Source organism: Tetrao urogallus (assembly GCF_951394365.1).
Source record: "Tetrao urogallus genome assembly, chromosome: 4".
Lineage (NCBI taxonomy): Eukaryota > Metazoa > Chordata > Aves > Galliformes > Phasianidae > Tetrao > Tetrao urogallus.
The window spans coordinates 45787248-45803633 of record NC_136817.1 but is presented as its reverse complement, the minus strand read 5'-3'; the positions used below and the strand labels follow the sequence as shown (position 1 = coordinate 45803633).

The 16386-nt window shown below is 42.0% G+C and overlaps 1 protein-coding gene across 1 annotated transcript in view; it reads right to left on the bottom strand.

Moving 5' to 3' along the window:
- Positions 1–16386, bottom strand: part of LNX1 (ligand of numb-protein X 1) — a gene marked incomplete at both ends in the record, with an annotated part of 58310 nt that overhangs the window by 21872 nt on the left and 20052 nt on the right. The window contains 2 exons of the mRNA XM_079534736.1: positions 6869–7024; positions 8467–8708. Of these exons, the coding sequence (XP_079390862.1) occupies positions 6869–7024; positions 8467–8708 (398 nt within the window). The remainder of the gene's footprint in view (positions 1–6868; positions 7025–8466; positions 8709–16386) is intronic.

Below are 16386 nucleotides of genomic sequence, written 5' to 3'. Positions count from 1 at the left end.
CAAAGTTGACAGGCAATGAAAATCTATCTAGATAATTACACACCTGTACTCAACCTAATATCCAAGGATCACTTAATTACACTCCTGTTGTGGTTTCTGCAGCTGTACTGATTTGCTTCAGAGTTGTGCACAACTTTAAAGTCTCAGGACAGGAAGATGAGTTGTTCCCCCACACTCCTATACTTTCTGAACATTATTTGCCCAGTTTGGAGCTTGTTTGATTCCCCCTTGTCTGAAGGTGGACTCATACCATTTAAAGGCAGGCCTCTATCCCAAATGCCTAATTTCCTATGCAGGGTATGAGCACCCAAAGGAGCTGCTAAACTCCCTCTATTGCTATGTAAGAAGACAAAGCCAGTTACCCGATGGCTCAGTGAAGTGCTTAAGGCCAGATGACACAAGCACTCCTCAACAATCACCGAAGGCTTTTCCCTCATGCATAGTTTGTACTCCCAAGGTAGCTTTAAGGGTTTACGTTAGTAAACTACAAATGCATTTGTAGTTTACTACATGCATTCTCCTCTGCTCAAAAACGGAAGAAATAAATATTTCTATATATTTTGCAAGCTATCAAAACTGTCCCATAGCAGAACTGATCCCACCGCACTTTGCATGATGATTCAGCTCAGGTTGTAAGGAATAGCACTTTGTGGCGTAGGCACTCATATGTCAATCTGATCTCTTTTTCTAAAGGAATTAGCTATTTCTTGCCCATAGAGAGCAGATTGAACAAGCTGCTGATGCACTCATGTTATATCAGTTTCTAACTATCCCAGAATAAAACCAGAGCAACGTGGCAGTGAACAAGACCCATCATATACAAAAGAAAAATACTTATGTAAGTTCTTTTGCTTCTTGAGCAATGCTTTAACTGGTTTAGTAAGTATGGTGGGATTTGATTTATTTTCAGTATGACTTCATGCAGATCCTTTGAAAGAATTTCAAATAAATGATTTCCTTCTAAAGCACACAGTTTACAACAAAACAAATCATCCCACAGCATTTTTCTTGCCAGTGTGCAAGTCACCATGTTCCTCTTTTCATAGGATATGCTGCTTCACATCCCAGGTTTGATTTGTGTTCTTTATTGAATATAATTAGTAAATTGTACCTTTTTCTTCTCAGATGAGTGAAACATCAAAAAAGTGAATGACCACTTAATTTCTGATATCTTCATCAAAGATTTGCCTCTTATTTTCAACCCAGATATACACATGGATGTTTGCATAATCAACAGTTTAGACTGTCACAATAAAAATACAACTGACTGTTTTAAAAACTATGTTTGAAAAACTAAATGTACACACACATGTATTTCTGAATAGCAAAATTTGAGATAGCTTTCTCATCAAACAATTTGTATATATTACATGGAGGCTCATTAAAACCTACCTTGCCTGTTTTAAGAAAATGCCGCACGTGGAAACAAAGTCTTTGACCTGAAATTTTGAAATGTGTGCACTATACCCACAAGAGGTATGGGCCCTGCTCCAGCACCTGGTTACACACAGTGAAGGAGACCTCAGCAAGTCTCACCAAATATAAGGGGTCTGAGTAAGAGCTTGCACCACTCACATGCATGCAACCTACTGTGGGGTTTGCACAGACCCCACTTTCCAACCCTTTCCAGCTCTTAAAATTCTCAGTTCCCTTTGAGCAGGTTTTCCAGAGCAGGAAAACCCTGGAGTATTGCATACCTTTCTTTACCATTTTATATTTCCAGTCCTTAAATATTGAAGCGCTGCTGAATCTAGAAAGAAGTAAATTTTCTGTCTTGTTTTTGGTGACTCTTGCAGGTCTTTCCACCGAGTGTTGTGTTTTTGTTGCAGGTATTGGTATGGAGCATTCTGAATCTGTCAATAATAACAAAATGTCATCCGCATTCAGAAATATTTTCTATGCTTTTTCCTCAGGTAATATTATATTAAAGTAAAATTTTATCTGTATTTTCATCAGAGTAACAAATAACGTAGGAGAGGCCAGCTTTACCCATCAAATTCTGCTTGTCTGATACAACACAGGACAACACAGAATTAGTAGTACATTAGCCATGAGACTTGTAATAGGCACTTTTAAGTACACTTAATATTTTAGCCCCACAGTTTACAGTTCTTAATGTAAGTGTTCCTCCAGGTCTTGGGTTTCAGCTGATTTCTGCATGTACTGTTCTCCTTCTGGAAGTACCATTAGAATAACAGCTGCCTCCATCCCCACAGCTCTGCTCAGTGTGTCTGCTATGACGCTTGGCTCCAGAGTAATGCAAGGTCACTGTGAGCACAATTTCTGTCTCACATTGCCAGTCCTTGCCCAGACCAGAAGGTCTGGATGATGGGAGGCGCTGGCTGGAGCCTCCAGAGCTTTGTGTGCCTACAGCCCACCTCCATGAATCCATCTATCTACAGGGATAGCAAGCGTTCAGGCACATGGTCATCACAATTTAAATGAAAATGGTGTAAACTATTCTTGGAAAATACGTGTGTCTGTGAACATCACTTGAATCAGTGTGAGGCTTTGTTCTGCAACTCTTCCTTTCCAGTAATTTTCCAGTTAGCATTTCATTCTCCCAATGGCTTGCCATCTTGTTTTGAAAACAAGAGTGTTATTCATTTCATTAATTCTTCAGGGTTGCTGGTTCGATGCAGGGGGCAGGTAGTTGGCAATGCCAACTGCAGTGTCTTTCATCTTCTCTTACTGAAAGAAGTCAAGTGAAATTGTCATAGAATTGTCCCAAGAACTGTGGCTGTTTTATTTACAGCAGGAGAAGTTTATCAGTTCACCTATCTGCAGTGGAGGAAACACCACAGAGCCAATCTCATCCACTTGAAAACTGTCCGGCTCCCTATCCTGGGGGCAGGGTGCTTTCAACCAGTTGTGTAATATTTCTAGCAGCCATTTTAGGAAAATGGAACTGCAGTTGAATCACATTTGGGAAAACAGGAACAGTACTAATGTAGCCTTCCTAGGGCAAAAGTTGAGCTGATGTTTCTTGTCCTGGGGCTGGGAAAGTCACTTTGTTTTCTTCACTTAAGAAGTCTTATTGCCATGGAATGGTTGAAAAAGACCTGGCTCTGGCACTTAGAGCATTCTGCATTTCACTTACCTCCTTTTTCTTCATGTGCCTTTCCAAAACACCAAAGTATTTATAATATCTATCTTACACATGCATATGCATATACATGTAGACATACACAGAGAAAACACAGCTGGGCTCCAGCTGAACAGCAGGAGGGAGGTACACCCACACAACAGTAGTCTGCTCTGTGAGCCTGCCAGTGCTGCCAGGGTTGCCTTGGTCTTGACTGCTGCAAAGCAATAACAGATGTAGCACTGCACCAGCCCTGGGACTAAGAAGAATTAGCTGACTCTGAACTGCATTTGACATCCTCAAGCAATCATAAATTCAATTTATTTTACAATGACTTGACTGCAAAATGGAACTGATGACTGATCCTGAAAACTAGCAGTATGGCTCTCTTTTACATTAAAGAGGGTTTTGCAATTGCATTCTTGAATTCTTTCCTCCTAAAGAATTAGCTGCTTTACAACTTGTATTTGTAGATCAGCTTGAGTAAAGAGTGTATATATATATATAATCTTTCTTGGACATGAATTTAAAGTGTGATGCCAGAATAAGAGTACAGCGATACAAATAAGCATGGCAAAACCAGAGCAGTCTTTGCTCGGAGATATTTTATCATTTAACTAGATTGTCAAGGTCATTTACACTACTAGATCCAGTCAAAAGATATCACATCTTAAATGCATCACTGCCGGAAGGGTGTCCCTGTCACTGTCCCTCACTTCTCAGAATGAAACAGTCTCTTTTAAACTCCCCTAACCTTTACTTCTGACCTGGGAAGCCATGTACAATACTAAGTGCCATGAGTGACATTATTCTCCGGTTATTTACAAATGATCAAGTTATTAAAAATGAGAAAATCTTAAGCCGTTCTCCACCTAAACATTTTCTTCTCACTGTTCACAATTTTCATGCCCTTTTAACATGCTCTTTCACTTGGACAGTGAACACTTTTCTACTGAAAATATCACCATAGGCAGAGAAAAAAAGAAAGCCTGGATCACTTAAATCCAGAACGTGTGTATACAACATCAGCTTAGATTAATCAAAGCATGGGCTGCAAATGGAAATCATGAAGTCACTTTCACAGCAAAGGACTCCTAACAGCTGCAGGTGTAGGACAGCAGTAGACTGTAACTATTCTCCTGCTCTAATTACACTAGAAACACAGTATAGATATATTTTTCAGTGTCCTGGGGTAGCAAAGGAGTTTTCCAAATCCAGCATTACATTCAGCTTTTAGATTAAGTCCAATCATGGTTATTCGGATGCCATCCCTCCCCCATCAGGGGATGACTTTTGTCTTGCATCCCTGCAGGGATATGGCAGTTGAGCACAGGCCCAGTTGAGATACAGCTTCATATTAGAGGCACTTCCACATGCTGCAACAGGCAAAAAATTGATATGACAACAGAAATCCATGGCTGCTGTTGCTTTTGGGGACAATACACAGGTACACATCACAGTTTTTGCTTTCAGAGTTCTTTTAAACAAAATAGAGGCAAAACACAATATGCAGAGATACCTGAATTGAGATGAGGAAATTCTAAAAATGGGGGACAGGCAGACTTGTATTAAATAACTGCAGAGCAGACTGCAGCTATCCTTAATGGGTGACCAGCTCTCACCAGCAGTCCAAATTCAGACTACTTGGAACAAGAGAGGGTTTTTAAAAAACAGGAATAGAATAAAACATACAGAACTGGAGAAGAAAGCAAGTACCCAGCTGGCAGGATGGTGATAACTGCTACAGAAAGAAGTATATTCATTTCTTCTTCCAACAAGAAGAAACAGGGAGTGCCTTTGAGATGCACAAAGCACCTGCTGCAAAGGGCTAAACAGAGATCCTTGTTAAAGTTATACTTGTATTTCTGCACATTAGTTGCTTGCTTTTTTTAAATACCAAATTCCAAAACAGACTAATCAAAATGCATTCTTTGCATATGTAATTAGTACCATCATTTGAGGACTCAGCTTCTGTGAGCTCATGCATGAGAGTAACTGCTCATTAAGTAATTACATGTCTACCTTGTTTTTCCAGTGAGGTAGAATATATCTGGAATTTTACAGGCACACTTGGTGCTGAATAATGACATCACAAGCAGAATCAGGCACAGAATGACATCTTTACAAAGAGTGCCCTTCCAAGGGACCATTATATATCCCTTAAAGAGGAGACGGTGTTTTTCATTCTGCTGGAAATACAAAGTCCAGTGTCACCCTCACATCTACTTCTTTTATCATCAGGGTTACTGGCCAGGTGTTGTTGGCATCCAGATTCCCTCATGATCTCTGGACATGAAACCATGCTTTCAGCGGACTATTAGCAATGTCCGCTATAAGCCTAGGTAGAAAGCTTTCCATGCCTGTGCCTAAAAATTGGTTTTTGAAAAGCATGAGCCTGAGAAATTCAGGATTTCACTCTGTCTGAAGAAGGTCAAGATTTGATTACAGCGGATTGAGCAGTTGCTAGCAAATGAGAAAAATACCTGTTTCCTCAAAGATGGCAGTAGGCAACTTCTTTACGAACTTTTACCAGGGAATCTTTAAAAAATACTTGGTAAAGTTATTAACTACATTTCAGATCAAGAAGCAGAATCATATTATTTTTATGGAAAAGTTTCATACTTTTGAATTATCTGGCTTTGTTTTGGTTACATCAACAAAAATCTGGACAAGGAGAGCAATGATCGGGAACACAAGACTATGTGGAACTCTTCTGAAAAAAACAAGCAAGGAAAGCAGAAGAGGTACTAAACACTGTTCTCTGATTTTAGAATAGCTATGTGTAAGCACAATATTTGGCATCATTATGTCCTTATTTTCAATGGGTTTCAATGACAGCCTGTCATATAGAGCAAAGCGAAGTTGACTCTGTTGCCTTCTTAAAGCCTTTGCCCTGGACTTTTTATCTGGGAAGAGAGCTGAGGTGCTAAGGCATCAGACAAAGGAATAATGAACTCAATTAGGGCCTTGATTAAGACGATGTTTCCCACTCTATCATCACTTCCTCTTGATGCATGAATGCTAATGTTGGCTTCGTAATTATGATCCAAAGCAATTAGTAACATTTGCTTATTGTTTTGAGAATGCCAAATGTTAAGTGCTACTGCCTGCCAGACCCCTCACCCTTGACAATGTCAGGGCAACTTGCCTTTTCTCTCAGCTGAGAGCAGAGGGTTCTTACCTCATCACCTGCCTAGCTGAGGCAACACAAATCTATTACTAAGGACCCTACAAGAAATATTGGGGTAATTTCAGTGCTTTACTCTTTCCTACTGTCATTCCACTGGTAACTTCTAGTGGTTCATAACCATTAGCAGCAACTTACAAGATTTCCATAATGTGTGATCACTGTGATCTGTTTGCTTTAGGGGGAAAACACACACATGCTGGCAAAACCTCTTGAACTAAATGACCGAATGACCCAAAAGAGCAAATCAGCAGCAGCTCCAGTAACAAGTCCCAGATGCTCAATTCCACATCCTGTGCATTGGATACTGGATCAACTGTTGCACATAGGCAGTTACCAGCACAACCGTACGTGAAGTCCCACACACCTCTGCTTTCCCCTTCCCTCTCATTCACTAAAAGCTTTTTTAAAATAAGGAAAAGTAGTTTTCAGCTTCCTTTTAATCATGTGCACCCACATGATTAAATGAAATGTATTGAAATGTATTGAATTTCATTAATGAAATGAAATACATGTCAACACTGGACAGCCAGCTCCAACATGCATGGGGTCCCTTGCCGCATTTAAGTGAGAATACAAGAAGAAAAAAGCATTACCTTCTTCTCCAGCAACAGAGTTTCCAACAGCCTCTCTTTCCTGGTCAGCCTGGTTGGAAACCACACTTCCACTTTTTGTCCTTCGAAGAACACTGAATGCCTTGTTTATTTTTTTAAAAGATCTGCTTCTTATAGTGGAGCGTTCAAAGTGTCGAGCTGCAACAGCAGGAAAAAAATCAATATGTTTCAACAGTTTCAGACCCACATCATTTCTGCAGCCTTTGGCAGACAACAGGGCAAAACAGCAACACTTTGATGTCATGACTCCAAGACAACACCCACCTGCATGGAGGTACAATTATCCTACCTCTGTCCCACACCCTGACACTGCCACCTCTCCTGTCTATTCTGCCAGCCACATGCAGATATCTGTACCTGCAAGTGTGGCAGTGTGGGAGAAAATAATCCTCGGTCAGGGCAGAATCAGCAACAATCTAGAGAAAAATGTATAGAAGAGGAAGAAATACTGCCCTTCTCAAGCTACATAAGTTAGATCCTCCCCACCCAAAAAATCTGGAATTTGTTGCTGAAAATCCACTACTGCCTCAAAACCCTGGCAATGCTTCCAATCTGCCAACAATATTATGACAAAAATTCAAAGATCATCAGGTGGGAGGGACCTACTAAGTCACATCTTCTAGCTTGGGTAAGACAACACAAAAAAAAAAAAATCATAATAGTTTCACTGTCCTTTCCATCGTACTGAAGATATTGTCACTCTCTTTGTGCTCTGCATGCTCGCCAAACATTGTAATCTAATAATACAACATTCCCCCAAACCAGACTGCAGCTTTTAAACTCTGGTGGGATTTAATTTCATCCTGATGTTCTTGCTCTGTCCCTTTCCATCTCTCTCTTTCTGCATGCACAGAAGGGGATATTGCTGCTCTTTGTTTAATCTTCCTTCAGCCTTTCATCCATTCTCCCAGCACAGGCCTGATGCATCACAAAGCTTGGGAAACACAGTTTTGGCTTCAGAGACCACAAATACAAGATTTGACCTCACTGTTAATACTTCTACATAAACCATATTTTTCAATTACGATGCTCATCAGAGCCAGGTGGTATGCCACAGGGTGAAGAATCAAGGCAAGGAGCATCTTGTCCCTAACTGCTGTTATTTCAGCAGAAATAACAGTTCTGAAGTGCTGCTTTCTGGGAATCTGGCAAACACTTCCCAAGCTCCCAGAAACCTCTCATCATCTGTTTTACTCTAAATACTTGTCAACTGCCAAAAGATTTGTGCATAGGTGCCCATCACATGGTCTGTAGGGTCTACCTGGGCCATCATGTTTTGTTGAAGCTGTTGTTGCACCATCTCCCTGGCGCTTCACACACCCCAAAGGAACCGACTTGCCTAAATAATCTTTCTTCAGACCTGCAGTTTGCCTGTGCGCAGCAAGTCTTCAGATAAACATTGCCACTGGATAAGAAAATTTGTTTTTCACCTGAAATATATTGGGTCACTGAAGTCCCATTTGGAAAAGCCATTTCAAATTTTTCTCTAAAAAAACAACATCCTCCACCAACATGTGTTTCACAGAAAACAGACGCTGGAAGAGGCCACCAGCTCCAAAACCAACCCTTTGTGTCCTTACTTCTGTTGCGGTTGCTGCAGTGCAGGTCCCTGGGGCCGCTACCCGACTGGCTGTCCTCCGAAGTGGGGCTGAAGGCTGGGTTCACCAGTCCTGGCTCGTCGGTCATTAAGGCGATGGCTGCAGCTGCAGAAAGCTCAGGGCCCAAAGCAGCTACTGCCAGGCTGGAGCTGCGGTCCGGGGAGCAATCCTGGGAACGCCGCTTCCGCTCCTTGGTAAGGCCATAGTGGGATGCTCCTTTGCATCTGAGGAGAAGGTAGGGAAAGGAGACGTGATTACAAACTGTATTGAAATGTTGCCTACTTATGGTAGTTGGCCAGTTCTGGGGAATTACTCAGAGTGCAAAATGTGACTGTCACAGCGGATGATGATATACAGGCATGGATCAGGAAGAAAAATGCCAGTCAATTGTGAAGAAGGGAAACTGTTTTCCAAACTAGCTGAATTTACATAGGAAGTCTACTGATGGTCAAGAGAAGAAAGAGAGTTGCAATGAAAACTTCAGGCCCGTAGTACCATTCAGCGTGGGTGAAGAAGGATGCATGAACAAGTGGCTCGTTACACCACAGACTGCAGCCTGTAATTTTCCCCTTGCCTCTGGTTAACAAAGGAGATCATGGTGAGATGTAGCAGCTTCTCTATTTCTACTGGCTGAGTGAAAGGCATCTCACCCTGATCCACACTCTGGGCAGCCTGCCTGATCACCAGGCAGTGACACCAGGAGCCCAGTGTCACATTCATTCATCCTCTCCAATCTTAAGGCTGGTTCTAAAACAATTCCAGGGAGAAATCCAGCTCCTACATTCTGACCTGGCTTTAGTAGTGACAAAATTCTCCATTTCTGATAGATAGAAGTGCACTCCCAGAAACAACTGACTTGTGACCCCAGCTGTCTGCTCTGGGCTCATCCCAGACAGCAAGATTGGGAGAATGCATGGCATTTCCTTCTCAGACTTCCTGAAGACTATCACTCCAAGCAAATTAGAGGTTTCTGGGCTCTTCTTGGTTCAATATATAATTAAAGATATAAAACAACCAAAGAGACAGAGTGGCCCAAGGAAATAGCCCTTGTGACTTCTCTCCAGCATCACTTTTGTGCCCTGTGCATGCTCTAGAACCTCATTTACCACGTTAAAAAAGAATCCACCTTTTAATCATGACCTAATGAGCTTGGCCTACAGTTTGCTGCTACAATTCTCTCTTTCTTAATAGCAGAAGCTAGCTGATTACTTTCATAAAAATACACTGCAGGATGAACTAACAGAAATAGCTGCAGAAATCCTTAGGGATAGAAAGCTCTTCGTAATATGTGGCATGCACAAAAGGCAATGCATAATACATACCATACACAGCGCTAATGGGTTAAGTGTCAGAAAAAATGTAATATGCTGAGTAGAGGTCTTGGGAGAGAGATGATTTATGAAAGCTGTGCCTGGGACAGAAAGATGAGACGAGGATGAATCGCAGAGCTCTCTATGTTAGCTTTGGAGCAGTGACTTAAATTCTCTTACAGTATTTGCTTTTTAAGAGGGAATTAAATTAAAAACTTTTTAAAGCATTGAATTATGATTTACCATCACTTACCTCATACCACTTTGGATAACTTCCCTCTTACAGAAGAAAAAACCCAATCTGTATCACACTGATGCAGTTGTGTGGGAGCTTTGTACATACTTTAAGCTTTGGATGAGAATGCCTGTGGCATAGAATCTATTTCTAAACCCTTTCAGAGCAAAAAGATACATCTCAAAAGAAAATACTCCCTTGTGGAAAAGAGAGTTGCTTGACTATTTCAAAAGATCAACAAGAAGACATCTGGCGCACCTATTCCAAGACAAGGCTGTGAAAAGGAGGGGAGAAGACCTCCTGCCTCCATTGCAGTTCCTTCTTCCATAAAAAAAGGTCTAAATTCACCACTTGCTTGAGCTCAGTCAAGCTGCATGTCCACCAGCACCTTGCACCCAAAAGGACAGGCATGATATTCTCCTCGTATTACTTTCTTTGCCAGTAAAGTCTTGATTGCTGTTGTTGGGGAATCAGCCCTGTAAATGAATCCTAAAATTATTATTATTTTCACTGGGTTGCATGAAAATCAGCATGAAGCATCTTCTCCCATGTAACTAGAGACAAGGCTCGAGTAGGCCTCAAGTTGCCCTAGGGGAGGTTCAGTTGGATATTAGGAGAAATCCCTTCTCTGAACGAACGGTCAGGTGCTGGAACAGGCAGTGCAGGGAGGTGGCTGAATCACTGTCCCCAGAGACGTTCAAGAAATATTTAGATGTTGTACTAAGGAACATGGTTTAGTGGGGAAATATTGGTGGTGGGAGGACTAGATTATCTTGGAGGTCTTTTCCAGCCTTGATAATTCTATGGCTCTATGATCAGAAGGGGCTTTGTGCAAAGATTCCCCCATGCAGCTGTAGGGTCCAGCTGCTACAGGTGCCCATCTGCTGATCACCCAGTAGCACCGTCACAGCCAGTGCTGCTGAAAACTTTACTTTTCCGTGCAAATATTAACTTGCTGCTGGCTGTGCTACAGACACCTGGTCACCAGCATCTGTCCAACTGCAGGAGCAGCTTTTGAATGCAGAGAGGACTGACAAAGTTTAAGATGTGGCTTATTGGAGAAGACAACTTATCATGACACAGAGCACAAAGGATATCTTTCTAATTCTGCCAGAAATAGTTAAAAGAGAACCAAAGCTCTCCAAGCATAAGCACTGAATCTAGTTCTTAAATAACTGTGGCAGGAATAAATGAACACAATGCAAGCCTTCTTTCTTCAGATTAACACAGTGTCCTTGAAGAATGAAAAAAGTACTCAAACTTGTAATAAGATCTGCAACAGCATCTCTTCACTTTCATTGTTTTCCTTGTGCTGACACTGCTGTGATAACAGAAAACAGAAAGAGACAACTGTCTAAGTGGAATCATATTTATAGTGTCTCAGCTACATTTTTCCATATGGTTGGGTTTGGCTCCCAGAAAAGAAAGATCCATAAAACAGCTACATGCCAGTACTAATTATCTCCCTCACTGTGATTATTAATCAGCTGCCTGATTTACAGCTGAAGGAGAGGGATGGAAATCCCAGCAGGATACCTGAGTAACGGGGGGCAGCCCTAGAGTGAGCCCAGTGCTGTCTGATGGCCAAGGTGAACTGCAGATTTATGTTCCTTCTCAGTTGCTCTGGACAGAGGGTAATTCCATGCAGCCGTCTGATATCGAAATGATTTGAAGGCCAAAAGCAAGAGATAAAAACAGACATGAAAAATGTGTAGTACAGCCCATGACGTTCAAGTAGTGTCTCTAGGTGTGTGGGGGAAATTCAGAAAATGGTTTCTTCTGTTTGCACCACCTCTTTTGTCAAGCAGCAGCGTGCCATCTGAAATACTGCCTGCATGATAGTTACCCTCCGTGCAGGGAAGGATTGCTCCCTCCTGCTGTGGTAGCAAATCCAGTGGGGATTGGAGCCACAGCTCTGCTCACTTGCTCCATGGCCTCTGATCAAACCAAGGCCAAAACAGCTTCAGTATAATAGCTCCCCTCTGATCTTACACTGCAAAAAGCCTCCCACAAACTGTTCTTAGAAGGCCACAGAGGCTGCTGAACCTTCACCCGGCACTGCAGACCAAGCTCCAGGGCTTACTGTGCCTGTGCCTGGCTCTGCATGCGAGGGGTCCTGTGGTCCCATCCCCAGTGGCAGCATGTCCCAAGTGCTGGAGTGAGGGATCCAAAACCTCATGTCTGCCTTAACTTGGTCTTAGTGCTTATCAAAACAAGCTTTTGCCAAATCCACAGCCAACAGAAACATTTCCAAGTTGCTTGCAAATTCAAGTGAAAGAATCGGTTTTAGAACAAGGATGCATTTGCCTTGCAAAATCCCTAACTCACACTGTGGAGCAAGGGGAGCTGGAAAGTAAAGCTAACCCCAAGGACTTCCATCATCCTGGTGGATGCAGGGGCAAAACATAAAGGCAAACAAGGAAAACTTCACAGACATTTCATTACTACTGATAAGAATGTACTAAAATTATAGGCCAAATACATATATAACACATGTTCTCTCTGATAATCTGTCTGTGCCACCTCTCAGGCCAGCCCTCCTGCCTGTAGCTCACAGCTGACTGTCCAGACAGGGGCTGGCAGTGGCTCTGGAGCAGCAGCAGCACAAAGTCGTGCTGTGGTACAAACAAACAGAGCAGCAGTGATCCCTGCCCATGTCGCGCCGCGCTTTCCTGACCTCGCTCCCAGCGTTCTCATATTTTGGTACTGTTTTGTTTCAGCGCAGCTGTGGCGGACACATTGTCTGAGTGCAATTAAGAATAATGTATACAAAGTACTCACAATTGCCTGGCAGAAGAAAATACTGCATAAAGGGCTGTCATCGCTGATCCCAAGCTAAGTCCTGATTAGGGCAGACAAGTGTGTTTCAGCTACACCCTCACTGCAAGTAGTATCATCCTTGTGTAATTTGGGCTCCACACAAACGGGATCAGGAGCACCAACAGCGTGCATCACACTCCGACTCCATCACACAGCCCCCTGATCACTCCACTACTCCCACACAGACCTATCAGAAAGGCTGATGGAGGCAATGAAAGCCACCAGCATCCTCGTAACCTCCCTTGCGAGGCTTCATGATGTGAACCTGCTGAGAGGCCCTTACCTTACCTGGAAGGCAGTGGGGATTTGAAGCAGTGTGGCTGCCTCACAAAGAGGTGCTGGCAGTTCCTGCCCCACAGGGACTGTTCACGGAGTGTGTTCATCAGCAACAACTGCAGCCCAAACATAACACAAACACCAACCATATCAATTTCAGGCCAAAAGCCTTCCAAAACTCCACCCTAAGCAAGTGGACCAACTTGGTCAGTCCACAGGCAGAGCTCACTCCAACTCTCCTCTTCTTACCTGTGACAATAGCACACCAGAAACCGGAGCCAAAAATGAAAGAGTGAAAAACCTGAACTCAAACTGAGTCTGGAGTTACATACACATCTAAATGAAAAGCTACCAAATGCATATCTCAGTTCCAGACCAAGAAGGCCAGAAAAATCAAAACACTGAACAGTGCAGGTGACCAATACCTGCTGCTCCATGTACCCAAAGGTGCAGTATTATCCTTGCTCAGAAAGTTGTGACTCGTGATCCTGAATAGGTAATTCCTTTCTTTTGCTTTATACAAACATCACTTCTGGAACTGAGGGCTTAGCAGCTTAGTGTGCTAAAGCAATGTTTTTTCCCCTGGTATTTCTAAGTTCTTCTACAGATTAATCTCTCCATGGATTCTGCTTCATAAATAAATTCAAGAAACTTATTTTAATGGATTTGCTTTTTCTGCTTTTTATAAAGGATCGTGTCTCTTTAGGAGCACTCCTCAGTCTACTGTGATCACCAGGTATGGCCATGAATGTCCCGTCTACACTAAACCTTGGTATCCACAAAGAAGGGGATGAGCAGTTTAAAAACCAGAGCTTCAACTCCTGGATTCCTGTTTCCAAACACCATTTGCTGACAGAAGGCTGTAAAAGCCATGTCATAATTTGAAACTAGAAACAGGCCTTTTTCTACAACTGCACCCAAATTTCATAGTAATGCCAGCAACATTTCCAGATGCTCACCACTGCTGTGTTATGCACTCCTCATGCACTTGGCTGTCCTTTTTCTGATGGTCACCTGTATCATAGTGCCAGAGGGTGGCCACTTTGTTGGATGAAAAAAAGCTCACTCTTCACTCAAGTGAGAAATTTTTCACTTCAATGTCTCAGTAACAACATCAACAAAAGCTTTTCGGAGACAAATTTCTGACACCTGAGGGACTTGCACAGTATATCAGGGCTGGCTGGAAAGGAGGTTTGTGTTGGAGGTTTGAGCCCCACAGCCTCCGTCAGTTTGAGGGTGAGCAATTCTATCCTATACACCCATGAAAGCTGCTGTTCTCCTTGTCAGCACAGGGATAACCAAGATAGAAGTTCAGATGAGGCTTCTCTGACTAGCTGTCACAGAGATGTTCCCATATTATTCTCTCTCTGCCGTCGACCAGAGACCTTCACTGAAGTATAAACACATAGCAGATTTAGTGGTCTATATTTCTGCATTACTGCTCTATAAATATTTATAAAGATCCTCATAACATTTATTTCTTTAAGCTAAAGCTATTTAGCTTAACTACTTTCCCACAAGAAAGGAAAAACCTCTCAAATGTCTACTATTTCAGTTTAACTTTGCTTATCCCTTGTACAGTGTCCTAGCTTATTGTTGTTGTCTGTTTGTTTGTTGTTTTTTTTTTCCTGCTTTTTGTTTTATTGAGGCCATCATAATTCAGCAAACTCTGAAACTACCATACTAGTGAAGCCTAAGGTTGTGCTGTGTCCTATCTGTAAAGATCTGACCCCAGGGAAGGGCTGTCATTTTCACAACACTCTTGCACTATGAAACTGTCATATAAAATATATTTGTGTATTATATAAGGAACTTGTGCAGGCATATCTGTATATTTACTCTTGCATGTCATCTATTCTTTATGAATCTGGGAGCACTATTAGAAAAATAATTCCTTACCTATAGCTCCTATTGATTGAAAATAAAAGGCTGGCTAAGCATATGAGGAATATGAATATTGAGCTTTGTTTATATTGACTATGTTTATCATCAGCTACAATGATGTACTTTCCTTCTTGTGGTTTGGTTGCTGAGGACTAGAAGCAAGGAAGGCCAGAGATTCTGGCACAGTCCCTTTAATGAGCACTGCTGAAGAATGGAAGAAGAGGTGAGAGTTGAGTCCCCACAGTTCCCAAGCTACAAAGAGAACAGAGAGCACAAGCTAGACACAAATTAAACAAGCACTCTGCTCTCAGCAACAGAAACCAAATTCTCATTTTAAATTTGTTTATACTGTGGGATGAGCCTCCAGATTTCCTATAAGGTTTCAGGACAGTTGAAAGAACTTGGAACTCATTTTTGTTCTTAAATGCATTGCAAAGATTGAATTTCATGTACGTGCTACTGGTGTCATGTAACATGTGGTCATGTTTAAGTTTCTTTTCCCCTTAACTTGAAAAGTTAAGCACGAAGTTGCCTTTCAACAACAAGCATTAGCTTCCATTATGAAATATGTAAAAATGCCCATTAACCTCTATCATGGGAACAGAGAATTGGATGGAATAGGTAAACAAGACAAGTTGCTTGCAATTGTGGGCAAAAACCATGGCTGGGATTGTTGTGCAATGATCCCAATTGTTGAGAGCATGTACAGACTGTTGGTCCAGATTGCATTCTCTTCTTCCCCTGAAACCTCTTCCAGACCATTGCTAAGTCACCAATGATTTTGAAGCTACAGCTGTACTGATTTCTCTTCAAGATTCAAGAACTGTTTCAACTTCTAGTCTTAAAGCCCTTCCACTAAACTGCAGCTGTGTTACTTGTAGGAAAACGAAGCTGAAAAATGGTAGGAACAACTTGGATGGGCACATCAGCACATAGGCTGGAGATGTTGGCTTCTTTTATTGATTAGCACAGTTCCTGCATCTTGCCCTACACAACCACTATTTCACAGAATGTTAAAATTATCACATAATATATAGAATTTCATTTGTGGTTTTGCCCTCTCTTGTTCCTCCTTGCCCATGCCCAGGCCAAGAGAGTTCTGAGAACTCCCAACAGCACGGGCATTGCTGCTGGCATACCTTCCCCAGTGAAGCTCTTAAACCTAACACCTGGAGAACACAAGGAAATCTCAAGCAACAAAAACGAGGAATTACTCGTAGCAGAGTGCAGTCAGCCTATTAGTTATAATTTGATTTCTATATTGCTATAAACAAACATTTTTTGTCACAGGGATGTAACTGGGCACCAGCACATGATCAGAATGGTCTTACGTGATGAAAACCAGCAGCAATATTTATTTAGGTGGAACTTACTCAA